The sequence below is a fragment of the Camelus bactrianus genome, chromosome 21, assembly GCF_048773025.1.
Source record: "Camelus bactrianus isolate YW-2024 breed Bactrian camel chromosome 21, ASM4877302v1, whole genome shotgun sequence".
Classification (NCBI taxonomy): domain Eukaryota; kingdom Metazoa; phylum Chordata; class Mammalia; order Artiodactyla; family Camelidae; genus Camelus; species Camelus bactrianus.
Genome location: NC_133559.1, coordinates 28,591,265 through 28,619,094, shown reverse-complemented (window position 1 = coordinate 28,619,094; position 27,830 = coordinate 28,591,265). Strand labels below are relative to the sequence as shown.

The 27,830-nt window shown below is 53.7% G+C and overlaps 1 protein-coding gene across 2 annotated transcripts; it reads left to right on the top strand.

The window, feature by feature from the left end:
• The first annotated feature begins 558 nt into the window (after nt 1–558).
• Nucleotides 559–27,830, top strand: NCF2 (neutrophil cytosolic factor 2). 2 transcript variants are annotated; one of them, XM_074349934.1, is made up of 16 exons: nt 559–821; nt 2,699–2,906; nt 4,679–4,761; nt 11,224–11,332; nt 15,337–15,471; nt 16,338–16,445; nt 16,727–16,786; nt 18,143–18,186; nt 19,658–19,799; nt 20,017–20,085; nt 21,140–21,215; nt 22,998–23,023; nt 23,442–23,593; nt 23,721–23,832; nt 26,462–26,639; nt 27,379–27,830. In XM_074349934.1, exons 2-16 carry the CDS (start codon nt 2,733–2,735, stop codon nt 27,483–27,485), a joined length of 1,575 nt encoding a protein of 524 aa, XP_074206035.1. In that variant the 5' UTR covers nt 559–821; nt 2,699–2,732; the 3' UTR covers nt 27,486–27,830. The 2 variants fall into 2 exon arrangements, with proteins under 2 accessions (XP_074206035.1, XP_010953257.2); XM_010954955.3 differs by lacking the exon at nt 559–821 and having other exon boundaries at nt 2,426–2,906.

Below are 27,830 nucleotides of genomic sequence, written 5' to 3'. Positions count from 1 at the left end.
AGGTCATCTATTAACAGTGGCAAAGACCATTGTGATTAAAGACAGTAGTAGCACAGTCTCTGCACCGGGAACAGAAACAGTCTCACAGATGATATACAATTACAAATTGTGACAAACACTGTGACCCGAGAGAAGTCTGTGCTCTGAGAGAGAGAGCAGGGTGATCACAGGGTGGCCAGGGATCAAGAAAAGCCACGCAGAGGAAGTGAGAGATGAGTAGGAGCCAGCCAGGCAGAGGGCTGAGGGAGGAGCATTCCGGGCGGAGGATGACTTCAGAACAAGACAGGAGAGCGGTGCACACAGTGGACAGGAGTGGCAGGGGGAGATGGGGACGGGCGTGGGATGGGGGCCGGGGGCAGGGTCCTCCCTGCACTGCAGGAAGGAGTTTGGGTTGTACCCTAAGAGCAATGAAAGGGCACTGAAGGTTTCAAAACAGGGGCATGATGTGATCCGTCTTGTGTTTTTAGAAGATCCGTCTGGCTACTCTGTGACCAACAGATGGGTGAGTGGGAAGAGGTTAGGACACTAGACGTTCATCCACAAGTTGACGTTAGCTTGGGGGCAGGAGGGAAAGTGGACAGGATTGAACGTGGACGGCCTTGCTGGGTCTCTGGGGGATGCAGGGATGGGGTGGCCCCAGGACGTCCAGCCCCAGGTGGGGAGCCTGCTCCAGGGCTAAGACACACGTACACACACTGAACCCCACGTGGGCGTCCAGGGGAAGGTGGGATCCTGGGTCTGGGGGCTTGGGCGTGGGCCTGGTTTCAGCACAGCTTCTGAAAGGAGGTGACATCTGAGCGGGTCGCCCACGGCAGTGCCAGGTGAGTTTGAAGGTGCAGACATGGAAGGGCGGCCCCGGGAGATGGGGCAGCAGAGCGAAAGTGGAGAGGTGGGAAGTGAAGGCCTGGAGGCAGAGGGACAGGCCATAGAGCTTGCAGGGTTTGTGAAGGACGTTCTGGGAAATAAGGCTCGAAGAGTGACCGGCATCAGTGTAAGGAGAGGTCTGTGTGGCAGCCTAGGCTAATAAACAGGGCCCCAGAAAAGTGTAAGTAAAGTCTAGTTTACCTACAAAAACCACTTGGCTTTCCTAGGACATTGATTAAATGTGCTAGTTGAGTTTTAGGTATTTATTCTCTGGATGAGAGAACAGTACCTCTTCCCACATCACTGCTACCTGCAGGTCATTTGCCAATGATTTCTAACTTCTTTTCAGAATATAACCCCTCCTCATGTACTGAGTAAGGGTGCTGGGGATCCTAGAGTAAAAAGGCGTGGGCCCAGCTCTCAAGGGGGTAAGAGTTTGGGCAGATGAGAAGAGAACGCCAACAAATAAACTTGCTTGGGAAGTAGTGGGACAGAGAAGGGGGTAGTTCTCCCTGCTACCTAGAGCGTGGAGCTAGATTTCAGACAGGTGGTGACATTTAACTGGGCCTTAAAGGATGAGTAGGAGTTCGCCAGGCAAAGAAGTGAGGTGGGAAGGCCTTCCAAACGCAGGGCATGGTCTGTGCAAAGGCACATGCTGGTCTTCTCAATTCCCACACCTTCAATCCTATGAGTGCTATAGAATGAACACTTTATTTTTTAATTTCTTTTGTTTTGTTTGTTGGGGGAAGGTAATTAGGTTTATTTATTATTTTTTTAATTTAACAGAGGTACTAGGGGTTGAACCCATGACCTCATGCATGCTAAGCATGCACTCTACCACTGAGCTATACCCTCCCCCCTTAGAATGAACATTTTAGTTGTATTTCCAGGCTCTTAGGGGAAGCTTGGTGATAACTGACGAGTGCTTTGCAGTTGCTACAGAACAAGAGTTGGCATCTAAGTATCTGACCCCCAGAAGCATGCACATTACCTAATATTAACAAGAAGTCAGGAGGTTAGTAAGTCAAATTGGTTATACCCTCCACTTCCAATTTTTCCCCTGGGAGGTTTTACTGATTTTTACTCTTCCAGGGCAATAGGGGAAGGAATCGTATATCTGTGTTTTAGGTGGAGTAAACACGTAAGTCATCAGTGAGACCCCTTGTCTTGTCAGTTTTTCACGGAAGGATGGGAGAAGTCAGAATTCGCTGTCATAGTTGGCTCCTAACTTTCTCCTTTGCAGGAAATCAGTCCCCTCTGAGCTTCCTAAGTGTTTACAAAAGTATCTCAGGTCAGATGGACACCCAAGACCATCCTGTCTCAGAAATTTGTTGCCAATTTTAGCTCAAATAGGGCAAACCAAATAGATCAAGATGGTCTATGAAGGGATGAGGAAGTGAGCAAGGGATTCATTTAAGACTGGGAAGCATGATTCTGTCATCCAGCACCCTCATCTGACAGGGAGCTGGAAGTGGCCCTGAGCGGGGACGGCGCTGCCACAGATGGGGGAAGACAGAGGAGGAGGAGCTGGGGGACAGAGCAGCAGCATTTTGGGGAACTGATGCATGACAGGCACTATCTGATGCACTTCCTCTCCCCTCCACACTCCGCCCCTCTCGCCCTCTCTCTCCCCTTCTCTTTCCCTTTCTCTCAGGGTAGGTTTATGCGTCAGTTGCCAAAAGGTGGGGACATTTCCTGCTGCCTTTGCAACACTGAGAAGTTGTCTTAAGGGAGACGAGGCCCCATTCTGAGCACCAGGCCAGGAAAGGGAAGGCTGCTGGCAGCCCTGCTGGGGAGACACCTGCTCGCCATCTCCTGATCTCTCTGTCTCCAGGCAGCGCTCACAGCCTCCTGGTTTGCACCTGACCATGTCCCTGGCAGAGGCCATCAGCCTCTGGAATGAAGGGGTGTTAGCAGCTGACAAGAAGGACTGGAAAGGAGCCCTGGACGCCTTTGCTGCAGTCCAGGACCCCCACTCCAGGATTTGCTTCAACATTGGCTGCATGCACACGATCCTGGAAAACATGCCTGAGGCGGAGAAGGTGAGTGGAAGTGCCCCTGCCCGAGGACTCCCCGGCTTTTGTGATTGAGGTTCTCAGCCCCGGCTGCGCTTGAGATATTAGAAGCTTTAGAAGAACAGAAACTGCCCAGGCCCCACCTACCCCCAGAGATCCCGATTCAATTGGCCTGGGGAGCGGCCTGGGCGCTTCAGGTTTCAAAAGCTCCCGGGTGGTTCCAACCTGCAGCCCCGACTGGGAGCCACTAGCTGTGGGTTCTGCTCTCCTTCCTTCTCCATCTGCTCCATCTATCACATTCAGATCATCTGGAATCATTCTTTAAAACCTTTCTGAAGACTCCCCTAGTTACGCTTTGGGTTTTTTTTCAACTTGTGAACTGCTGGCCACAGGATTTCCATTTCACTGCTTCCTGCCTGATTTTAAAGCACCTCCTTTGACTTTCTAGCAATCTCCTGTGTGTGAGTTTTGCCTGCCCAACAGACCAAGAGGAGGCACTTAAGAAAAACAGGTTTCCTCTCAAGTGACAATTCTGATCTGCTCCCTGGCGCCCTCTTGCGAGGAGCCTGGGGCTGGTGGCAGGACAACCCGCCAAGGGCACGCTGTGGGACGCCACAGCGCATTTTTCAGGTGTTCTTTCTCTCGTATTTCCCAGCATGGGGTTGAGCCCTGTCAGTGATCGCTTCCTCAGATTGGTTGTGGTGAGCTGGAAAGGGTATGGCATTTGGAAGCAGACGCTCTAGGATCCGACTCCAGCTCTGCCTCTCTCAGGACCTTTGGGCTTCAGGAAGCCGCGTAGATGTCGGGCTCTCAGCATCATGAGCGTTAAGTGAGGCACCAGCTGCTAAAGTGCTGTGTGACTTCACACCCCTGTGCAGACGTTAGCTCTTATGTTTCCCTTTTACTGCGCACGTTTGCAAGGCGGTGTGGACAGGTGACTGACTCCCCAGCCCCCTTAAAGGGCTTGTTCCTCTTACAACCACCCTTACCTTGACAAAGAGGGAGGGAGAAGCTGCTTGGAAGACGCTGGAAGATCGCACAGACTGCCAAGGCCGCCCCAGGCTGCAGAGTGGGCAGAAGGGCCCCCCAGGCCCACCCCCTCTCAGCGGCCTGCCCCGGGGTGGGGGGGGCAGCAAACAGCACCAGAGATTCCTGGCTGTCGTGGGCAGAGGCCGGCAAAGCCGAGCAGCCGGCCTGGGCGCAGCTCTGCCAGCAGAGGCTGTTGTCCGGCCTCAGGGCTCCGGGGCGAGGCTGTGCGGGGCTGCTCACCCCTTGGCTCCACGCAGGGTCTCTCCCTGCGTCCTTCTGCCTCTGGCCTCTCAGTCTCTCTGCCTTCATTTGGTTTCTTGCTTAAGTCCTCATTCCCAGCATTTCATTTACATTCTTATTTGTTATTATTTTACTTGTATAGTATTTCAAAACAATGAACAAAATGGCAATAAGACCACATATATTTTACCTTAATTGTATACCATTTCTATGATACAGTTATTTACAAAATAAACAAATACTGTATATAATATTTTTTTTGTCAAATTTGATTATTTTTATTTTAATCCTGTCTTGAAAGGTGGATATGAATAGACCCATTTTATGGAGGAGAACACTAAGCTTCAAGGGGATTGGTAACCTGTAAACACCCTATAAATTAGGGAGGGACAGCCCAGGGGGCTCTGGCCCTGGTGTCTGACCCCTAAGCCTCCTGTCACCTCTGAGACACCAGCCATTCTCGGGACCCTTCCTGCCTCATTCTCTGGTTCATCCCACGCGGCCTCACTGCCTGGCTCTTCTCCCCACAGGCCTTCACCAGAAGCATCAACCGAGACAAGCACTTGGCAGTGGCCTACTTCCAGCGAGGAATGCTCTACTTCCGGATGGAGAAGTAAGTGGTCCAGCGTCACGCGAGCTGGGGAAGTGCGCGGAGGAAACCGGAGGGGGTCTTGGTGCTGCCAGGCGTGGGGTTTGAGAAGTGTCCTCCAGGCCTCTGCTGGGAAGTCTTGGACTTTCTCTGGGCAGTTACACAATCCGTCAGCACGAGGCAGAAGCCCTCTCGGGGAGGGAAGGCAGGCCCACCACTCAGCTATGGGCCAGTTGGGTCACAGCTCCGGACCAGCCTACATAACCACCGCAGGCCTGGTGTGGCCCGCCCGCCCGTGTCCCTGGTGGGTCACAGCCTGGGTGGTGCTGGCTGTAAATACCGTGGCCGTCGAGGGAACACCCGTGGTGTCCCCCACTACGAGTCACCAGGCTGTCACCTAATGAGGAGTATCGTGAAGCCACATCCAAACCTTCCTTCACTCCTGCAGAATGTGTTTCCAAAAACCTGGCTTAATCCATTCAGTGAAATAGAATTCAGCCACCAAAATGAGAATATGAATGGGCAACATTATATGTACAAGGTTTTACTGGTGCAGATAAATAACCAGCATATATCTTAACATAGGAAAAAGTCCATGATAGATATTAACTTCAAAAGACAGATTTCAACATTGCGTGTACAGCACAATTCCACTTCTGTTCCAAAGAACAGTCTGAAAGGCCACGGACCAAAACGTTGTCAGTATTTCTCTCCCGGCGGTGAAATTACAGGGATTTCCATTTCCTTCTATCAGCCTTTCTGCATTTTTGGTGCATTTACAGTCAACATGAAATAATTAGCAGAGACAAATAGAAAATGAAAGTTAATCTCACTTCCCACGCCCCTCCCCCAAACACCCCAGTAAACATACAGAAAACAAAGAAAACATATTCTAAGCATCAATGTAAAATGTTTTAGGGGAGGGCAAACTGACCCTTTGCAGAAATTGTTCCATCAGTGCAAACAAGTTCTAGGGAAGATGATTCAGCTCAGGCTAATGAAGAAATTTCTAAACAGTGAAGATGGTCGGGGCATGGGGAATAAGGTGCGTGCGTGCGTGCGTGCACGCGCGTGCACAGCAGGTGAGGCGGGGCGTGGGTGGGGCGCGGGGAGGCTGCAGAGGCTGTCCAGGCACTGAGGAGGGCTGGGCTGGGCTCTGCTCCTCTGCAGCCCGGAAAGGCTTTGACCCTAGGGTGTAGTCAGAAACAGAGGCTTTAAGGCCGCTGTGCTGAGCCGTTGCTAGGGGCAACTACCAGAAGCTCAGAGGACTTCCAGGATGCAAACACAGTCGACTGATTATCCGAATGAGTAAGAAGTGAGTGAAGTCTCCCCCAGAGGAAAACCACACAGGCAGTCTGGGGAATGAAAGCCTGGGCTTGAGGACAGACTGGCTTTTACTTTTTGGCGGCTTCATGCTTCAGTCTCCCTTCTTAACATCCTTCTCGGTGCCCCCTTCCCCCATCCTCAATAATCTCCAGATGTAAAGAATATTTGGAGAGGGCTGAGCACAAATCCTCCAGCTGATCTTGAGTTGCGAAAGACGATCTCTAAGGCCATCCTTTAATTAGCTCCAACAGCCTCTAACGAGGAGAGAGAGATGGCAAAGAGGGAAGGCTCCCAGAAGAAATTTCTACGTGAAAAAGCCCAGTTGTCCCCAGAATCCAAAAGGTTTCTATTTTGAGTGAGTCAAAAAGATCTTAGACCCAGGAATAAGACCCAGGATTCAATTAGTCTGTGATTGGTTAATAGTTAAATCTAAGAGAAAAATCTACCAAATTTTATCTTTACTTCAAGGACTATCTACTGAGTAAATAATGTAAATGAGTCGCTGTTCTCGCCCTGAGCCGCCTCCTTCTCTTCTGCTCAGTCCATAGGCACTGGTGTCCCTTCTCCCCCTAGAAAGATCGAGGTCTTGGCTCTTCCCCCTTTTATCACTATAGCAGTGGGTGTTACATAGCATAACATATGGGCTGTCTTCCCAGAAACACACACACAGGTACCTACATTTATGTGCAATTTCAGGCGGTTCAGTGTCCCCTGAAAACCATACGTGCGCCCTTGGGGCTCCGACGCTCTCCTGTGGCGTTGACCTCCAACCGTAGCCAGCCGGCTACTAAGTGTGTACCTGGGGTCAACCCAGAATATCTCTTTTCCTAAACCTGGTCAAGTTGACCTCTTAAATGTCTCCCAAGTGCACCCTTTCTCTCCCTCTCCACCAGCACTGCCCTGGTGTAGACCTCATTTTCCCCAGGACCACTGCAATCACTTCCAAATCACCCATATTCCCAAGTGATCTTCTTGAAAAAAGAAATGTGATCTTTTAAGACCCTCCAGTGGATCCCATCACTCCAGGAAAAAGGGCAACTTCCCTTGCCTGCTGCTCTGGTTCCGCCCCTGCCCGTCGCTCGCAGGCTCCAGGGCTGGCCCCAGGCACGCTCACCCGCCAGCATGGCGACTGCCTCCCTGTGCCTCCTTTAATCGCCCCTGTCTCCTCTGGGACACATACTTGCCTGTGGGTTTGTCTCTGCAGCTCGTGAGGAAAGAGCACTTACTCACTCGTATTTCAGTGTCCAGGATGGTAGTTAAATCCTTTGGAATTAATTAAACAAACGTGGATGAAATACAGCCCCTGCTTCAAGGAACTTCCACATCAAAACAGGGAAACAGGCCGCCAACATGAGTAGCTGTGGCGCAAGGCAGAGTGGGTCACGTGCTGAGGCGGCATTTTTAGACAAGTGCCTTGGGGACCAAGAGCAGTCGCTTCTCAGTGAGGGGGTCAGGCCTTCCTTCAGATCACGGTGGGTGGGACCTGCTTTGGCGCGTCGTTGGGTGCTTCCTTTCTGGTTTTCCCACCTTCAGATGTTGCTGCACTGGCCCTGCTGTCATTATAAAGTTCCACCGGGAAGCAGTCAGTCGTTCTGAGCAGGCAGGTCGTGTCAGAGGGGTGGCTGTGGCCGACTGTCTGACCTCTCTGACCCCTGCCCTTTCCTCCAAAAGGGGAAGGAGCTCACCTTTCAGATCCTGGCCGTCTGAACCCTAGGGCTGTGATGATAAGGTGAGACCCTTTGGAAGGAGATGCTGGAGGAAGCAACGCAGCAAAGCCTTTCCCCTGATGTCTTTGAACCAGGAAGGGGCACGGCCCCAGCCCCCGGCGCCCAGGTGCTTGACATTCTGGCTCCCTTCAGCTTTCTGAAACTCCCCATTACCCCTGATGTCAGGGTGTGGAGTGCGGGGTTCTAGAGAGCCCCGGGCAGTGGCAGCCCCGGAGCAAGCGGAACGTCAGTGGTTACTAAGCAGACTTCCCAGAGAGTGGTCCAGAACGGAGCGTGATGAGCCCTCTCGGGCTCAGCCGGTGAGGCGCTTCGGCGGGTTTGCCGCTGCACAGCCCAGCCCTGCACCGGGGAGCGGGGGCTCCGGGCCGGGTCCTGGGGTGGCCAAGGCGCCAGGCGGGGTGACGTGCAGGTGTGGGCGGGGTGTGTGTGAGGAAAACCCTCTGGCCCTGCCCAGCAGAACCTGAGGGGGAAGCTGCCGACCCCTTGGCCTCGTAGGGGACACTGCGGGCTCCAAATGGCACGGAAGGAAACTGCAGAAGGGCTGGAGGGAGGCCGGAGCACGCTGCCTGCCCCCCAGCACGTGGGCTGAAGGTTATTCTGGAATTTGTATACGGGGCTTATTCAGACCCTGTGCAGCGGGGAACAGAGCTGGGCGGCAGTCCAGGTGCCCAGGGGAGCAGCTCCGGGTAAACAAGGGGGCTAGAAGAGGCCGGCAGCAGGCGGTCGGGGCGATGCTTTCAAAGATACGTTTAAAAACAGACATCTGGCAGGGGGACCCCCACCCTGTTTTTAACACAAAGCAAACCCTTTAATAACATGTCAGTTCTTTCCCCCTCCCACTGGGCCAGATCTTTAGCCATCTTGATGGGCGGACTTCGGAGGTGGAGTGGCTGGGCTCACGCAACACCAAGTGGACGCAGGCGGGGGTACAGCTCACCAGGGAGGCAGGCACGCCGCAGGTTACTGCTGATGACGCCTCATGCGTGCCCTCTGAGGACCTTCTCTGTCACAAACAGGCAGCAGAACACGGTGGATATCGCGTCTGCCCACGAAGCGGGACGCCTGCATCTCCGCCTGTCCCCTTACTCTTGGCTTAGTGAGTCACAGCCAGGTTCCCCATCCTCCAGCTTAGAAAGAAGGAACGGGGGCGCTTATCCTCCGCCCCTTCAAAGGAACGCCTGCAAAGACGTGTAAACCACTGCAAATGCCTCTCACTTTGTAAGGAATAGCTTGCGTGTTTTGATGGGTTTTACAGTCATCCTGGCCAATAAAGGCACGTTAGAGGAAGCCTCCCTCCTGTGTCAGACCCAGGCCGTCCCCTCCCGTTACTCCCACAGCCACTGTGTGTGTGGGTGTCTTCCAACCAAACGATGACAGAAAGTCCAGCTTCTCCCCCAGCCAGCGTGGGACCTCTCGTCCAGTCCGCCCTCCTGGTTGGCTCCAAGCTTCCCTGAGATCAGCACTCCAGCTTCCACATCTGGGTATTTTTATCTCCCAGTGATAGCTAATACAGCATCCAGTGTTAAGTAAGCACGAATTAAAAGACTGGTCTATGCATTTAGTTGCCAAAGATTTAGAGCTGAAAAAATATGTATATATGTTAATAACAGTGAATCACTGGGTGTGCCAGGCGCCATTCTGAGCACCTGAATGCTTTGTTCTCTTGTTAGTCTCTAATTCTAAAGATGAAAAAACAGACTTAGAGAAATGAAAAGTGCCCTTTGTCACTAGATAGCAAGTGGCAGAGCCAAGACGCAAGTCCATGTAGTTTTGACTTCAGAAATCAGATCCAGGGCCACGTTGCAGCAAGCCCCTAGTGTTCTGTGCTCCTTGAATTTGTTGGCCACTTGTGCACAACACTCTCCTTATAACATCAGTCTGGAAGCTGTGGCCAGGGAAGGAATTTGCCAGGGTCTCCTGGTCAGAGGCTGGGCTGATGGATCTGGTCCCAGTCCCTGGGGTGCCGTCATTATACCCCACCGCCTCTCGAGGGTCCCCACCAGCCCGTGTCCACATTTCAGGCTTGCCTCCAAGAGAAGCCACACGTGACCGCCTGGGGCCAGACAGTGGCCCAGGGACTTTACAGCTCAGTTGCCCGGCAGGAGCCACAACCAGATAGTCACATTTGTTCTTGCCAGGCCAGGGGTTGGGGCAGGGGTGGGGGTAGCTTGATTTTGGCTGCTACCACCCCCTGCCACCCAGGAATGTCTCCCCCCGACCAGGGCCTCTGGGGAGGTCAGGGGCAGGCCAAGCAGGCTGGTCCAGGTCCTGCCCACACCCCCGTGGGCACTATCGATGTGGTCAGCCCCATTCTCTGCGTGAATCCAGTAGCAGCAGCCCTGATGCATCTTGAGCCAGTCAGCACCACGCCAACCCAAGGAAACAGAAGGGCAGTGCCAGGGGCAGTGGCGAAATGCCATCTGGCTTGAGTGGTGGTTTCTATTCTCTTTTTCCCAAAGTGTGTGGAGGAGGAGGGAGGGGACAGGAGACTACAAAGGCCACAAAACCAAGAGTTAAGTTGGGCTCAAAAGAAGCCAAAGCAGAAGCTCTTGGCAGGAAGGTGACATCAGCGACTGTGAGGAGGCTCCTTGGAGCCGCGTCAGGCTGGCCTGGCCTGAGGGTGGGGAGTGAGGCATGAGCGTCAGGCTGGCCTGGCCTGAGGGTGGGGAGTGAGGCATGAGCCGTGCTCTGACTCGGCTCCGAGGGACACCGGGGCTGGCCGGCAGGGGCTGCCCTGCTCAGAAGCTCTCGGGAGAGAGAGAGGCTCTTTTGGGAAGTGACAAGGGGGCGTCAGAAAAGCGGGAGCTGGTGCAGTCAGTCCACAGAGATGAAAGCACCCGTGACCGCCTGAGGCCGGGAGGCTGGCGGGGGCTGCCCGGATGCGTGACCCCAGGGGGCCCCATTCACACCGAGTTCCGCAGAGCACAGGGCTCAGGGCTGGCGGAAAACCAGAGCAGGTCAGAAGTGACTGGACCTTGCTGTTTATCTATTTCATGTACAGTAGTTTGTCTCTGCAAACCCTGAGCTCCCCCATTTACCCCTTCCCACCCCTTTCCCCCACCTGGGAACCATCAGTGTGTTTCCTATGTCTGTGAGTCTGTTTCTGTTTTATAAATAAGTTCATCTGTGTCATTTTTTCAGATCCCACATAGAAGTGTACAGCCCAGGGAACTATATTCAACACCTTGTAGTAACCTATAATGAAAATATGAAAAAGAATATATACGTGTGTGTGTGTGTGTAGCTGAATCACCAAGCTGTATACCAGACATGAACACAAGGTTGTAAATCGACGATGCTTCAGTTTAAAAAAAAAAAGGAGGGAATTGGAAAGGCTCCCTTGTCCCAGTGAGGCGGACGGACAGAGGGAAGCAGACGCACATTCTGTTCTTCCTTTATTCCTCCGAGCCCTGAACTGGTTTCTTTCCCACAGGTATGATTCTGCTATTACAGATCTTAAAGAGGCCTTGACTCAGCTTCGGGGGAACCAGCTGATAGACTACAAGATCCTGGGGCTGCAGTTCAAGCTGTTCGCCTGTGAGGTGAGGGGCAGGGCCTGGCCCAGGGGGGCGGCCGGCGGCCGAGGGGGCACCGGCACTTCCAATGCACAGCGATCTGTTGATGCCTCCAGGGGCCTAGAAAAGGCGTTTCGTCTCCCCAGCCTTGGGACTCAGATCTTCCCTTAAGAAAAGACGCAGGTCTATCATTTCAGGCTCCTGATGGAGTCTTCATTCCCTGCGTGTGTGTGTTTTATTAACATGAGGCTCGAAGGACCCTGCGGAAACGAGTTTGCTGGGCTCTGTTTGGAATGGCTTGGCTGAGCCCGAGTGTGTTGGCCTGTGGAAGCATTCAGAATGATTTGCACAATTTGGGTTGAGAGGCTGTTTCTCAGCATCACACTAGCAAACCCAGAATCAGGGGCTCCCTCTCCGTGCAGAACCTGCCATGACCTTGCTCAGTTCCTGAGCTCACGCTCTTTGTGATGAATGGTCTGGCCTCGTGTCCTGGGCTGACGCCCAAACACAGAGTGAGGATAATTGAGCGCCAGTCCGTCCCCCCCGGCTCGACGAAAGACTCGGAGCACACAGTTAGGAAAGGTGTCCCTAGAAGGATGACGCACGCTCCGTCTGCCCGAAAGGAGGCAGCACGGCTGCTTGGACTTGACAGGTTCATGGACCTTGTCCAGCCAACCCGCCTCACTCCCCTTCTAAGCCCCAGTTATGCACCAGTAGCTTTAAACCTAAAATCCCTGCAAATAGCATAGAGCTTTATTTAGAAGAATTGTTGGAAAAAAGTCCCCGGCTTTAGTTTCTCAGGCAAGAGAAGCCACGCGTTCCCAGGGTCACTCAGGGCTAATAATAGAGTCCGCAGCTGCCTGGGCCACTGGGACACATGTCCCCATACAGCTCTGTGGCAGGATAGCCCCTTCCTCAGTTCCCCCAGGCGAGGGAAATGAAGCTTTTTGGGGGGAATTGGCTGGCATTTGGCCAGCTTCCAGGGTACAGCCTCTGGAACAACCGCGGCCCTGTTGTTACGTTAGACCGGATAATTCTTCGTTGCAGGGGGCTGTCCTGGGCATTGTAGGGTGTTGAACAGCATCCCTGGCCTCCACCCACTAGATGGCGGTAGCACCCCACCCCCGTGTCGCTAGACATTGCCAGTTTCCCCTAAGAGAGAATCACTCAGATTAAAGGGTTGAGGGACCACGTGGCTCTAGAGAAAGGACCCTAGAAGAGGGGCACGAAAGCAGAAATCCATAGGAGGAGTGCTCCCGCTGTAGCTGGAGTTTAAATGACTCAGGGGGCAGGAAATGCCCTCTGGGCCTCTCTGCAACTGAGGCTGGACTTTTCAGGGTCCCGTCCACCACATGGGACACTCCAGTCACCTGGCTACTCATCATGCCACGCCTCCCTGCCCACCAGCGTGCAGAGAAATTGCACCATCCTTTTGGAAAAGAGTCTCAGGCTTTTCCAATCATGGACTCATGAAAACCTGTTGCTAGAAACGTTCTTAAGAGAAAGTGGCTGAGAAGCAAACAGGAAGTTTCAAACGGCTTTGAGTTCTCCTTTCTCTCTGCACACATGGTCGGGGTGGGCTGGGCCAGCCAAGCACGTATGCAAAAGGCAACAGCTTCACTGAGGCTCAGAAACAGCCTAGGAAGGGAGCCTAGGTCTCTGCCCCTGGGCTTGCTGCCTGCCCAGTGCCAGCTGCCAGCTCTATGGGAAAACCCATCCTGCTGCCCATCCACACGCGCCTTGATAAACTGTTCTTTTTATCTGGATGAGACCCTGAACCAAGTCACACTGTGAGTGGCAGACTGGAATAGAGGAGAAGTGTCATTACTTACCTGTGGCTGAACACCAAACTGCTCTAAAACACAGTGACTTAAAATAATACTGTTTATGATCGCAGTTTCTGGGGTCAGAAACCCTAGCTTGGCTGGGTGGCCTGGCTCGGAGGCTTCCATGAGGTTGCAGTCAAGGTGTCAGCGGGGCTGCTGCCATCGGAAAGCTTGGCTGGGGCTGGAGGCTCTGCTTCTAGGGCGACACATGTGCCTGGCAAGGGAGTGTTCCTTGTTGGCAGGAGGCCTCAGTTCTTTGCCACATGAACCTCTCCATAAGGCTGCCTGAGGCCGTCATGACCTGGTGGCTGGCTTCCCCCAGAGAAAGTAATGATCCGAGAGAAGGTAAAAATGGAGCATCAGTGTCTTTATATGCCACACCCCCTCATTTCCATAATATTCTATTGGCTACCAGGGCAGCTCCCTTGGATTGGGTGGGACTACCCTGGAGGGTGAGCACCAGGAGGGGAGGATCACCTTGCAGCTGGCTACCACTGAAAGCAAGGTCCTTGGGATCGGAGAGATAGGGATCAAATCCCCACCCGACACTTACTGGTTGTATAAACCTCGGAAAGTTACGTGCCACTGCCGAGCCATCATCTATAAAGCAAAGCTGAGCACTTAACCTCATAGCCATTCATTAATAAACTAACTCGTTTTTGCGCACCTTTCTGACGCCTACTAGTGTCAGGCAACAGACGTCCAGGGGTCCGCAGGACGAGGTGTCGGCAGCCAGAAGCTCACGGGCATGTGGGACAAGGTGGGGCAAGAGTGGTGCTATGGGAGGACTGTGGGCCCACAGAAGTGGGGCTCCCGCCCCGGTCAGCGGTTGTGAGGCTTGCAGATCACGCAGACGGGGTGCCTGGTCCTATAGCTGGTCAGTAAATGGGGTTGGTGATGATAATGAGGATGGTCAGGACAAGGACAAGGACACTGCCTCTGACAGGCAGCACCAGGCTCCAGGAGCCCGAAGTTCTTCACAGCGTTAGCCTTGTGATTACAAACACAGGGAATCCCCAGATGGCCTGAGTCTGCAAACTCAACCCTGTGATCTTCCCCAGAGCACGCGGGCAGCGTGGCTCTCCCTCAAAGGGCAGACAAGACCTCCTTGCCGAGCCTCCCAGCCAGTCCCAAGATAGTTCGGCAGACGACAGGGCTCACAGTGGTGACTGTCCGTACAGCACCCGCTGGGTGCCGAGCAGCTGAACTCGGGGCTTTAGGTGAATTATTTGTTCTTTACAACCATCTGGAGGCAGGAAATGTTATTATCACCGTTTTATAAAAAACCTGGGGCCACACACTAGGAAACAGCCCGGGGGTACCTCCACTGCACGGCCGCACGTGTTCCAGCTTGGAAGGCCAGCTGTCCCCTTCTCCAGTGGGGCCTCAGTCAACCAGCTGTGTTTCCCCTCTGAGGCCCTGCAGCGCTGCCCGCACCCCGCCCCTGGACGTCAGACCATGAATCCTGCCACTCTCACCCATGGAAGGCCGGCAGCGGCTCCTGGGAGCTCATCCCCCAGGCCTCATGCGGGGAGCCCTAAGAACTTGCTGCTCTGCCATTAAAAGGAAACAAAGTAAACCCTACCTGTCGGTTGCCATCTTGATTTTCAGCCACCCCAGCTGAAGTGTTGCCCTGGGTTTATGCCAAGTCTCTCTCCAGCTCCAGGGGACTTTTGCCCACAGATGTTCCCCATGCCCATGTGGCTACATCACACAGTCTTGTCATTCCCGTGTTCTGGACAGGGTTCTGTCGGTGCTGGGGCAGGACGACGCATCTGGGACCCCCCTCCTCCACCTGTCCAGTGCCTGTCCAGTATCCCAGCCTGGGCTCAGTGGCCGGAGCTGGTCTGGGAGGCCACACGCATGTATGTTACTCCCAACTCTTCAAGGGGCCTTGAGCAGATCGCTGTTCTCGGTACTAAAACAACACAGTAGCTCTTGTCCTCCCCCCGACCTACTTGGTCGTTGAGAGAATGCACACGATTTAGGATTTGTGTGTTACGTGAAGTTTCTTCACAGCATCCTTGCGCTAGGCCTAACTCAGTAGCAGGATTGATGGCGTTCTGCTTCAGCTGCTCCCGGGAGAGCTGGGAAAGGGAAACATGCCACCAGGCAGCGTTCCAAGCGCAGACATGCAGCTCTTCCCTGCCTGGTCCCTAGACTTGGAGCAGCCTCAAGTTCTCGGTGTGGCCTGTGCCTTTCTAGGTGTTGTATAATATTGCTTTCATGTACGCCAAGAAGGAGGAATGGAAAAAGGCCGAAGAACATTTGGCGCTGGCTGTGAGCATGAAGTCTGAGCCGAGGCATTCCAAAATCGACAAAGCCATGGAAAGCATCTGGGTGAGCACACTGGTGGAGCCGGTGGTGAGGACTTGAGTGGGTGTGTACTTGGTTCAGTGCACACGTGGACTGGGAAACCATAAACGAGGTGCTTTCATCTCCTCTGAGCTCCAGGTAACACTGATCTTGGGGGTATATGATTCTGTGCAGGATCCTGAGTCTGGAAGTCGGAGATGCTGAGGCCTGGAGCCCAGGCCAGCGGAGCCCTGGATAAGGTCCCCCCGAGGGAGGCTGGGGACAGGGGCCGAGCCCCAGGCAGAGGCTGTTTCTGCCTGCTCACTGCTCGCCGGGTCCTCGCAGCCTGGCACTGTGCCAGGCCTGTGATGGCTGTCAGCAAAAATGCATTGATTATATGAACAAATGGTGAAACTTATCCATTGTTTGGGCACATTTGGGGATGAAGCTGGTTCTAAATCAGATTTCTAAAACACTGGCAACAAGGGGGCTCCACTCAGCCTGCACACGAGTGTCCATGGCCGTGGTCTGCCAGTCCCAGGAGAGCGCTGCCGTGGGCCTGGCTTGGGTCCTGGGCCACTCTTGTGGCTGTGGTGCCTCCTATGCCATGAGGGACGGCCCTGCCCGAGCCACGCAGAGTGGGAGAGCGGTGGCTCCCCCAGGAAAAGAAGGAGCTGGGCAAATGACACCCACAGGGGTCCTGATAGCCTCTCCAAGTAAGGTGCTAGTGAGCCCAGCTGTTCCCACCTTAGACACCCTGAAATAGTAAGAAATCTCATCCTGACATGTTGCGAAAAAGCATGCTTGGGAGGTTATCTCAACAGATCCTTGCACCTGTTCAGTGAGGGAGACAGGACAAGCATCACTCCCGCCATCTTACAGGTAAGAAAATCGTGTTCTCTGTGTTACAGAAACAGAAGCTGTATGAGCCGGTGGTGATCCCCGTGGGCAGGTTGTTTCGGCCAAATGAGAGGCAAGTGGCTCAGCTGGTCAAGAAGGACTACCTAGGCAAGGCCACGGTGAGTGAGGTCTCTCAGCTTCCTCCGGGTCCCCCGTGGCCACACAGAGCAGGGTGGGAGGAACCCTTGGAAGAGGGCACCGGCCTCGTGGTTCTACCCTGGGATGGCAGCAGCTTCTGACCCAGAGGGTCAGCAGTCCTGTCCTCGGCCACTGGCCACTTCAGGAACCAGGCGCCCGCGAGAATGGATCCAGGGTGTGAGGAAGGAGGGGCTCAGGGAAACCACAGAAGGACGGGGAACAGTGCCGGCTGCGCCCTCACACCTTCCGTCCTCGATTTCAGGTCGTGGCGTCTGTCGTGGACCAAGACAGTTTCTCGGGGTTTGCCCCCCTGCAGCCACAGGTGAGGCAGTCCTGTCCTTCCCCACGGACCTGGGTCTCCAGACCCTCTCTCTGAAACAGCCGGCTGGGGAGGATGTCTGTGCTGAGCTGCCTTGTTCTCAGGGCGCCTTCACCTGGGTTCTCAGTGCTGCCGAGGGGCACGGCCTGGCCATTCCTGGTCACGGGTTCCATGACCGGTAGGGGAACAAGGCAGTTTTAGACTTAACCTCAAGCCTCAGGGACCAGCCCTTCTGCTTTCCCCAGAATGCCAGCAGTCTTCACTTCTCTAGGTACCAAGAGAACTTGCAGGAAATTGAAGCACAAGCTGTGGAAGGCTTTTTCACAGTGCCTCTTCTCAGACATGGGACACAGGGGCTGGTAGGGGACTCCCACGGGCTCCCTCCACCTGCCTGCGTGCACAACACAGGCAGGGTGCCCGGAGTGAACCATCTTTCCGCCCAGGCTGGGCTCGGAGACACGGTTCCAGATGGACTGGGGAACGATGGGTCTGGGAATGTGAAGGCAGAGCTTCCTTATGAAGGGAGGAGGGTAGGACAGGCTGAGAAGATTCTGAGCTCTGTTGCCACAGAGCCGTGATGGGCAGGAGCGTCGGTCCCCACTAGCAGTGGGAGGATTTTCTGAGCGTGGCACCTACAGTCCAGTGTGCACACACCCGGTCACTCTGAGAGCAGCGCTGACCGCCTTCCAGGGTCAACCTGTTGGCCTGGATGTGACTGACACTGGGGCTCTGGAGGGAAAGATGAGCAAAGGAGGAGAGCAAGGGAGTCAAGGTTCTTCGATCTCTCTCTTCATCATAAAGTTGAAGAAAGCCCTATGGGACTCCTGTGACTTTCAGGGCAGCCAGGGGACTCCAAGAAAGGGGAGAGGCCCAGGTAGCGGGGCTCCATGGCACTCAGTGGAGAACAAGGAGCACACCTTGAAAGGAGGGTCTTGCCTGGTCCGTGGATCCTGGGTTGATTTTTAAGTGCCCATGAGCGTCGGGTGACGGAGCAGACGTGCACTACAGGGCAGAGCTTTGGGAGACTGTCCTGGGAAGGGGACAGAGCTCAAGGTCAAACGCACCCTTGTGATGCCATGTGGCACTGGGAGAGCTAAACGTTCCAGAAACCGGGTCTGGCCCAGGATGAATGGCTGTGCTGGTGCAACCTGCACCCGGGAGCTGGTGGGAGGGGTTGTTCTCCAGTGTTTAGTCAGGGAACACTGCGCCCTCTCCCTAGACGGGGTTCTGATCGAGCCAGAAATGCATTCTTTGATTTTCTGGTCTGAGAGAAGGCTTAAATTACCATTAACCGTCTGTTCTCTCTCCCCATCCTTCCCTGTTGTCCTGACGTCTTCATTTCTCCTGAATATGCAATAGGCAGCTGAGCCTCCACCCAGGCCCAAAACCCCAGAGATCTTCAGGTAAGTTAGATTCAGACCGAAATGCCAAATATCCAAGCTCCAAGCCTGGACTGATGGCAATAAAGGGCGTGAAGCTGGGGTCAGGGTCCAAACCTTGTGGAATTCAGCCTAGCCTGTCAGCCACTTCTGCTCTAACTCCACAGGTTAGAATGGAGTGATGGAGGGGACGGAGCCTGGCCGGTGGCGGGGCAGGCCATGGGGTCCTGGCTACAGTCGCCTGGTGTCCCTGTGTCCCCATGTCAACGTGCACAGGCCCCAGGCGGGGAGGGGTGGTTGCTGGAGTGCGCGGTGTCCGCGGAGCATCCCCAGGGGCCGGCACGCTGACCTCAGGGCGGAGGGCTCTGAATGGGCCGCAGCCCCTCGGAGGCCCAGGAGGCCAGGCTCTGGGGAGTCGGGTGAGCAGAGGAGGAGGCCGGAATGGCATGTCCTTTCCTGGGTGGGCATCTTTCATTCCCCATTGCACATGGTTTCGGAAGAAGTAAAAGGAAGGACTGGAGAAAAAGAAGTCATTCTTCTATAAGATGAGGAGCCAAGGATGACATAACCCACAGCTTTCTTAAGAGTTATCTCTAAGTGAGGAAGCAAGCCCAGCCTCCCCACTCAACAGAGAAGATTGTTAAAAAAAAAAAAAAAAGAAGTGGAGAAAGTCCCCGAGCAACTGTGAAAGTGAGGGGGTTGGATTCGGATTTGCTCACTCCGAAACTCTCCTGGGCTGGAGGAAGCTGTGCCCTGGAGGTGAATGGGCACAATGTTGGGAAACAAAAGGAAAGGCTGTGGGGAAAATGGTAGAGCTGGGGGGGGGGGGGGGCGGGGACCCAGCAAGGCCAGAGTGAGTGAGGGGCGGCCTCGGTCACACTTTCCGAGGTGGCACAGATGGGACGCCCGGGAGCAGAGCGGGTCTGGAGGAGCCGGGGAGGGGAAATGACATTGCATAAGCAGGCAGGGGGGCCTCAGAGCCTCGCCACACAGCCCTCCCCCCACGCCTCACAGCCCGTCCCTCCGGCTGTGTGTCCCCTCCCACGCTGGCTCCAGGGGATTTCTCCTCCCCCTCCTCCAGGCGTCGTCTTTCCCACCCAGCTGGCTCCCGCCCACCTTCCGCCTTGTGCCTCTCATCCTCTCCCGCCCCACCCAGAACCGGGCGCCGGCCAGCCCCCGCAAGGGAGGGCGGGCACGGGTGGCAAGGCCCGTTATCTAGTGTGGCGGTGGTATGATCCTTCCACTGTCGCCCCGCGGCGTGTTCACGTGCGGTTCCCTACCCAGTCCTCCCGGGACCTCAAGCAGGCAGGCTCCCTGCTCAGGGTCACCTGGGCAGTCAGAGGTGGAGTTAGAAGGTGCCTGGAGCGGTCTCCCGGCTCCCAGTCCATTGCTGCCTGTCCACAGCGCCGTGGGACGGGATGCAGTCCACGGGCGGGATGCTGTCCAGCCTAGACGGTGGGCGGGACCTTGTGTCGACCCGCCTCCCCGGCTGCAGGGCTCTGGAAGGGGAAGCCCACCGTGTGCTGTTTGGGTTTGTGCCCGAGACGCCAGAGGAGCTCCAGGTCATGCCGGGGAACATCGTCTTTGTCTTGAAGAAGGGCAGTGATAACTGGGCCACGGTCATGTTCAACGGGCAGGTATTCGGAGGACCGGGGGTGGGGCGTGGGGCTCAGGATCCTGGCAGCACGCGGCAGAGCCCCGGAGGAGCGGCGTCTGCTACCTCACTCGCAGGCCCGCCGCCCGCTTCCATCTGCCCACCCGTCCCTCCCCACGGCCCTGGGTTCTCCTGCGGTGTGGGCGCTGATAAACACGTCTTTATTTCCGCCTTTCTGACTCGGCGATGCTGCCCTGCAGAAGGGGCTCGTTCCCTGCAACTACCTCGAACCTGTTGAGCTGCGGATCCATTCTCAGCAGCAGCCCCAGGTAACGTAGTGTCTGGGTCTGACCCGACCCCCCCCCCCATCCCCAAACCCCCACCACTGACAGACCTCTCGGCGGAGGTGGGGAAAGCAGTGTGAAAGAGGGACCGAGGACTCACTGGCCCCGAGCCTGCCCTGCACTGGCACCAGCTGCCCAGAGCTGGACTTGGGGATGGAGGGAAAACCCAGATGAGCTGAGTGGAGGCATCAGCAGGACCTGCTGGGCCCCCCAGCTCTGCGACTCCTCCTGGTCAGTGGTGACGCCACCAGAGCCATGGCACACGATGGTTAGGTCTTCCCAGAAATATCTTCTTCACCTGAAAGGATAGTCAATGTGTTGGCTGGTGAAATACATTTAAGAAACCAAAATGTCTCTTTAGAGCAGAGCAGAGTCAGAGTCGGCCTTGGCAGCCACTGCTTCTGGCCCTGCTGCCAGGCCTGGGGGTGGTCTTGGTTGGGTCTGAGCTGCCAGGCAGATGTCGGATGGCCAGGGGACCCCGTCTCGCTCTAGACTCTGCAACTGGTTGTCCTCAACGGGCTTGGCCCTCCCAGGTCAGAATCACTCTGTTCAGATGACCTGAAAAGTTTGGGTTTTTTTTCCAGGACTTTTATTTTTGTTTATTTTTTTAAACTTTTTTTTTTATTGATTTATAATCATTTTACAATGTTGTGTCAATTTGAAAAGTTTTAAATGTCATGCAAATGAGAAGGGGAATTTTTCCTTTGAAGGGGAGATGTGGGGTGAGAGGGTGCGCTGAGCCAACAGCTCAGGGCCCCGCCCCAGCTCCGCGGGTTTCCAGTGTGGCTGGAAGGGGTGATTAGGCCGCAAGGGCCTCTGAGCTGGGGGTTAGGATTCTCATTTCTGCTGTGATTTGTTTTCACCAGGCCAACCCTTCCTCCCATTTAGCCAACACTTTGTTCAGTCTCCCCCAAATATCACCACTACTGCAGCGTCTAGGAAGTCGTTTGCATCTGGCTATTCCCACCCCCGACTCGTACCCCGGCCTGAGAACTTTGTCTGAATGAAGGTTCTCACCGTCTCTTCCTGTCCCCTCCAGGAGGAAGCCTCCCTGGAGCCAGATATCCCAGCTCCTCCCAGTTCCAGTGCTCCTGGAAGACCCCAGCTGTCACCAGGTCAGTGTCCTTGGAGCACCCTCCTAGCCCTGGGTGCCGGAGTTCTCCGGGCTGCTTCCTGACAGAGCTGCTCCCCCAGCCTTCCAGGAAATTCTGCTTTCTCCTCCCAGCATGCCACTCAGCTCAGGACCGCGCAGCCCAGAGCCCCCGTCTCCTGGACCAGCCTCCCACAACACGGGAAATAGGAGCCCTTTCTCCCTCCCTGCTCCACAGCACTCCTGGGCTTGGGTGAATGTAGCTGGTCTCTGGGGGCAGTGAGTGTCCCAACCCAACTCAAGCAATCACCAAACCCTCTCAGTCAGGAGGGACTGAAACCATGTCCCAGGAGGAAAGGTTGAAGTCATTGCACACGTTTACCTCAGAGGTGGATGGAGTGGCTCTTTCCAAACTGCTCAGGAGCTCCAGCTGGGAAGGAAACTGCTCCCCAGAGCCCTGAAGGATGGACAGAGAGCCAAGGGGCAGGCGTGAAAAGGAGACTCTGCGGATGTGCGGAGAGGGCTGCCCTGGGGAGTCACGGGCTCTTTGTCATGAACGCAGGTTAAGCGGATTCTGCGTGTAAGTGCTCGGTAGAGGTGCATTGAATAGGTGGTTTGTCCAGACCCTAGATTGGTGATTGCCACGCCCACCTGATCATCAGAATCACTTGGGATGCTCCCCACCCCTATTTTTACTTGGAAGATACCAAACCTACAGAAAAGTTGAAAGTCTAGTACAGTAAACCCCAGACTACCTCTCACCTAGATTCGCTAGTCGTTAACATTTTGCACCAGCTACTTGCCTGGCTCCCCTGACTGATATAAACATTTTTTTCCAAATGGCTGAACCATTTAAAAGTAAGTTACAGACTCATGACCCTTCACCCCACACTTTGGCATGTGTCTCCTAAGAACAAGGACCTTCCTCTCCACAAGAACAGTACAATTGTTATATTTAGGACATTTAACCTTAATACATAGATTGTATGTTTCATATTCACATTTCTCTAGTTGTCCCCCAAAATGTCCTTGAGAGCTTTCCTGTTTTTGTCTTTTCTGTCTAGGGGTCCATCAAGGATCATATATTAATTAACCTAGGGACATTTTTAAGGATATAGATTCCTAGGCCTTTGATTTTGTATTTTTAAGACTAGAATTGGGTATTTCTAGAAAAAACTTCCCACGTGATTCTAATGATCAGCTGGGTTTGAGTCAGTGCGGGCTTTATGATCACGCACCCCACCCCCGTGGTGAACGCCTTTACACACACTTCTCTTATCTAAGTTCTATATATGTAGACTGCTATATTAACGTATTACGCACATTAGAAAACATACCAAAAGTAAAGGACAAAGTGAAAATGAATGTTCCTACTACTCCTTCTGTGGTCCCTGGCTCATTGCAAACCCCCTCTTTTTTGTGTCTCCGAAGCCCACTGGTTTAACCCACCTTTGGGAATCTCGCATGGTACATGGCACGCCTGAGGCTCTGCTGTTCACTGACCCTTGGGCCCCCTCCCGACCCCCATGGGTTGGGGAGGATGTGATGGTCCTTTGGTGACTACCTGTGTGGTCTCTAGAAGCAGAGACTGGGTTCCTTTGTCTGTTCGCGGCTCTGCCCGTCACCTTTCTGCAGAGGGGTTTCTCCCCCCCCCCCCCACTTGTGAAGGTGAATGATCGCTCCAGAGGCTAAAGGGTGAGAAGCAGGGGGCGCTGTGCCAAGAGGTTTCAGCCTGTGTGTGGCAGGGGCGGGCAAGGGTGTTTATTCATCACCTTCTTTGGTCTAATTCCTTACCTTCTCCATTTAGGTCAGAAAGAAAAAGGAGAGCCCAAGGTAACATTGTTTTTCTTGCACTATTTCAAATGGTAGCAAGGGGAAGCGCTTGGGCTGCGTACCTAAGCATGTCCGTGGGCATGTGTCCCTGGGTTATAGAAGGAGTCCCCAAAGCTGCCACCACACACACACACATGCACACTGTCCATGGGCCAGGGCCCCTCCTCGACAACCTCTCTCTCCTCCATGCACACGTTGCCTACTGGTCCATGGCTGGGGGGCCGGATCTCACCCAGCAGGAATTCTTTTCCAAGCAAGAGTTGGGCTGGAGGACGGAGTTCCGAAGGCCCTCTCACGTAGCTATAAATCCAGGTACTTCTCGGCCTCTTCCTGCCACAGAGAATTCCTGGTGAGACCACGTGTTGCTCGGAGGAGGCCTCAGACACTCATGTATCGCCTTTGCCCCCTCCCCCTGCAGGAGGTCAAGGTCAGCGTCCCCATGGCCTACATGCTCAAGGTGCACTACAAGTACACGGTGGTCATGGAGACCCAGCTTGGGCTTCCCTACAGCCAGGTCCGGGCCATGGTAGCCAAGAAGCTGGAGCTCCTGCCGGAACACACTAAGCTGAGGTGAGTGCCGTGCGCGGAGCAGGTGGGGGTACAGATGGGAACCCGGGGCTGGCCTGGAAGGCGGAAGAGGAGGATGGTCCGGCACCGACGTTCTCTGACTTGGTTCTTACCCATCATCTCTCCCCAGCTATCGGCCTCGGGACAGCAGTGAGCTGGTGCCCCTTTCGGAAGATGGCATGAAGGATGCCTGGGACCAAGTGAAAAACTACTGCCTGACTTTGTGGTGTGAGAACACAGTGGTGAGTGCAGTGAGCCCAAGGGCCTCTAACGCCACCTTTCTACTGGGTCACTTCCTCAGGAACAGTCCAGCACCTACCAAGGACCTTCTGTGTGCCTGGCACTATGCTTGTGTTGGGGATACGGTGGGTAACGAGCCGCAGCTCCGTCTGCCTTCCGTCTGCATCCTCACCTGGGCTGCAGCCGGGAGAGGGGCTCCCACAAGAGGAGAGCAGCCCAGGCGCCCACAGAAAGCCTCGAGTCCCTTCCATCTGCTGCCACACCCCATTGTTTCCAGGCCTGTCGCCGTCAGGCAAGGTGGGGTGAAGTCACAGCTTGAGGCTGAGCTCGCAGCCATTCTGCACCTTAAGTTTCCATGGGGAGGAACACTTGGGAGGGAAAGAAAACAGTGAGCATTGGTTTCACAAAGAGATGACTTGGATAATAACCTCCTACTCATTGCAAGCCTCCACCGAGAACTTCCTATGGGCCTAAGCCTGTGCCAAGTGCACTCTGGATAGTATTCCTACAATTCCCACGGCTCTACGAGGGAGATATTTTTGGCCTAGTTTATAACTGAGGTAGCAAGGCAAAGGGAGGGCAGCCTGGCCAAGGCTGCACAGAGCCCACCTGTACGGGACACCTCGCTTCTCTGAGAGGGGAAGGGCAGGTTGTCTAAGGGCCCTGGTGTCCGGCAAAGAGTTCACTGGCTCCCCTGTAAGAACACAGGGAGCCAGAGCGAAGGTAAAGGCTGGGAGTCGTAGCTACCGACGAACACTCTTGGACTTTGTCCCTTAGTTTCCAAAGGAAAAGTTGCCATTTCCTTTTGTTGAAGATGTTGATTCCCTCCCCCAACAATGGCCCTTGGAAACTGTCACCTGCCTTCTGTCAACATGCTTTTTTGTTTGCCTTTTTTGTAACCTCATACAAGTGGATCGCACAGTATAGGTATTCTTTTGTGTTTTAATAGTCCATTTCTTCTGAATGCTAAATGGTATTCTGCTGTGTGGATACCACAGTTTGCTTTTTCATCCACCTGCTGGTGTACATTTGAGCTGTTCCCAGCGTTTGGTAACATTTATTCTTCTGCAAACACTTGGTGGGTACTTACTGCTCTCTAGATAGGCGCTGGAGATAGAAAAACTAGTAAGATGTAGGTCCTTCTTAGGAAGATGAGGACAGATTACAAAGCCACGTGTTATTACGTAAACCGACGGTGATGCACACGTGACTCGCTGTGTTATGTAAGCACTTGGGAGGGTATCTCACCCAGAAATGCTGGAGGGAAGTGGGACAAGTCAGTAGTCTTCTTAGAGAAAATGATGCTGAAATTGTCTTGAAACTTAGCCTTAAAATGGTCCCTAGCGTTAGCCAGGTGGAGGAGATTAGGATGGGTGCAGTACACAGATGGAGCGGACAGAGGGAGCACCAGGGAGTCTGCACAGTGGGAGAGGGCGCTTAGGGTTCCCGGGCGCAGTGGGGACAGTGGTGGGAGACAAGGTGGGAAAGGCAGGGGGTCAGATCCAGGAAGGCCCTGTGCCCTGCTGTGCCGGGGTGATGCTGTGAGCAGGGGAGGAAATATGGAGGTTTTGCTTTGGATTGATGGCTTCTGCTCAGTGAGGGGAGGGTCTCTTTGGTAGAGTCTCACTCAGAGACAGATGTCTGATGAAAAAAAAAAAAAAAAAAGAGTGGGAGGGGAAGGATTAAAGAGGATGGCCCTGCAGTAAACCCCACTCAGCAAACTTCGTGCTCATCTGCGTTGGGGAAAGTCAAGCAGAGAGCCCCCCGAACTGAGACTCCCCAGTGTGTCCGGCCCAGAAGCCCACGGGTGAGTGCCAGTGCAAGGGGCCCCTTGCAAGTCTGGAAGGTCACCTTTAGGTTTTCCAATTGTCTGTCTTTGGACTCATCCCTTCAGTTCTGTCTTGAAAGGATTCTGCTTAGAAGGAGTTCTGCTCTAAATGTGAATTCCTTCACTGAAAAGTTTTGTTTGTTTGCTTTTATTTTCCTTTTTGAAGAAACTTTTTACTTTTGTTTTCAAGTACTGTTACTTTTTGTCCTTTGAAGAGCGCTTCAATCTGTTTAGTGGCTGTATGCAGCTAAGCCTCCCCAAGCCCCCAACACGGTCATTTTAGAACTCAGTCCAGCCTCAGAGGCCACTGTGGACTATCTTTTCTCATCTTATTGCTTAGTCTTGGACGGTGCAAGGAAGTTCTCATTCCCTGACTAGAAGAGAAGGGAAGTGAGCTTAAATTTATGAAGTATCTACTCAGCTCAGTGCAGGAACACATCATGAGCCAAGTTTAAACACACACACACACGTGTGTATATATCATTTTGTCACTTACTTGTGACTCAGCTTGTTTCTCCATCTTTTCAGAAGTAGCAGTCGGAACTATTCTACCTTTCTCAGGATTACTGTTGAGGTTTCAGGAAGGTTTGAAGACCGTCTCTGGTCCTGCAGACCTTTGGTTTCACTCACCCGGCCAGTCGGAGTCCATGAAGAACGTGCCAGGTCTATGCTAGGCACGGACCACAAACCTGCCTTTCTGAGCTTACACCTCTTGTGCTACACTGACGTCTCGCTGACCGATTCCTTTAGTTCAGTGATCACTGCAGACATTAGGAAAGCTAACAGTCCCTTTACTATTTCAGGGTGACCAGGGCGTTCCAGATGAACCCGAAGAAAGTGAAAAATCTGATGCGAATAACCAGACATCCGAGCCCCAGCTCAAGGGAGGGAGCCAGGTGGTAGCACTCTTCAGTTACGAGGCTACGCACCCGGAAGACCTGGAGTTTCTGGAAGGGGACGTGATCCTGGTGATAGCAACGGGTGAGTGCTACTCCCGGACTGTAGGAACTGCTTGTCAGCAGAAAAGAAATTCAAGGGCAGAGAGAAAACATCAGGAAGCTACACACTTAGCCAGTGGTTTCGGCCTCCTTCCCAGCTTTCAGCTGGAGGGAGCGCGCCTGAGCGGTCAGCCTTGCCGTCTGCTGTTCTCACGGGCAGGGAAGCGACACATGCCAGACTTACATCACAGTGTGATTATTAAAGATGGCTATGTTTTAGAAGCCATGGGTTCTCATTCCCAGAGTTAATGAATTGGAAGGTGGCTGGAATCATTTTGCCTTTGCACCAAGTCTATGGTGTGTCTGCAAATGATTGTTCTTTGAATTGATGAACTTTTTGAAGATGAGGGAAGGGGATAAATTTTGCCTTAAAAAGGAACTATTCAGAATTGCTGTCTCTGGTGACTTTCCTATTAGGTATTAAACACATTAAAACCTGAAGTAAGTGGAAGTTTCTAATTTAGTGCTTCTCTAGTAACTTTTTGAAAAGTCTAATCCTTCTGCATTTCACTCCTCCGATATCACATCTAAGACAAAAACCAGTAATAAGATGGCTAAATCCTATGTTCGCTCTTACCTCCGATCACTTCCCAATGCTGACTTTTCCCTGTGGCACAATTGGCGGTGGAGAAGGTCTGGCAAAAGATCTGGTAAACGATCCAGATGAGGTCACTGTCCTATATACGGGATTTGAAATCAATGTATACTTTTCCTTTTATCAGTGAATGAAGAATGGCTGGAAGGGGAGTGCAAAGGGAAGGTTGGCATCTTCCCCAGAGCTTTCGTTGAAGAACGCGCAGACTTGGAAAGCAGTCCTAGGCGAGTCTAGGAGGTTTCACAAGAAAAGGAAGCACCACCACGTGCAAGACCCAGCACGGCTCTGCAGCATACTGCACAGACATCACCGTGTTGAGGTGTTAGCTCGCCTACTTCTCCCGGCTAACATTTGACCCATCAGACAATGACGTGAGATTCCCCTGGGGGGAGGGAGGGGTGGTGGCTGGAAGCGTCTGGAAGGGCATCAGGGAGCCCCTGGGGTGCTGCTAATCTGCTTCCTGCTCTGAGTGCTGGCTACCAGATGGGTGCAGTTCGTGAAAATTCACCGAGTTGTACCCTGATAATTGGTACATTTCTCTGTATGTGATGCCTCAATAAAAAATTTACAAAAACAAGA

Coding starts and splice junctions, on each gene's coding strand:
- NCF2 (XM_074349934.1), top strand. CDS start 2,733: ATGTCCCTGGCAGAGGCCATCAGCCTCTGGAATGAAGGGGTGTTAGCA. Junction 11,333..15,336: donor TCAAGCTGTTCGCCTGTGAG/GTGAGGGGCAGG, acceptor GTGCCTTTCTAG/GTGTTGTATAATATTGCTTT. Junction 18,187..19,657: donor AAAACCCCAGAGATCTTCAG/GTAAGTTAGATT, acceptor CCCCGGCTGCAG/GGCTCTGGAAGGGGAAGCCC.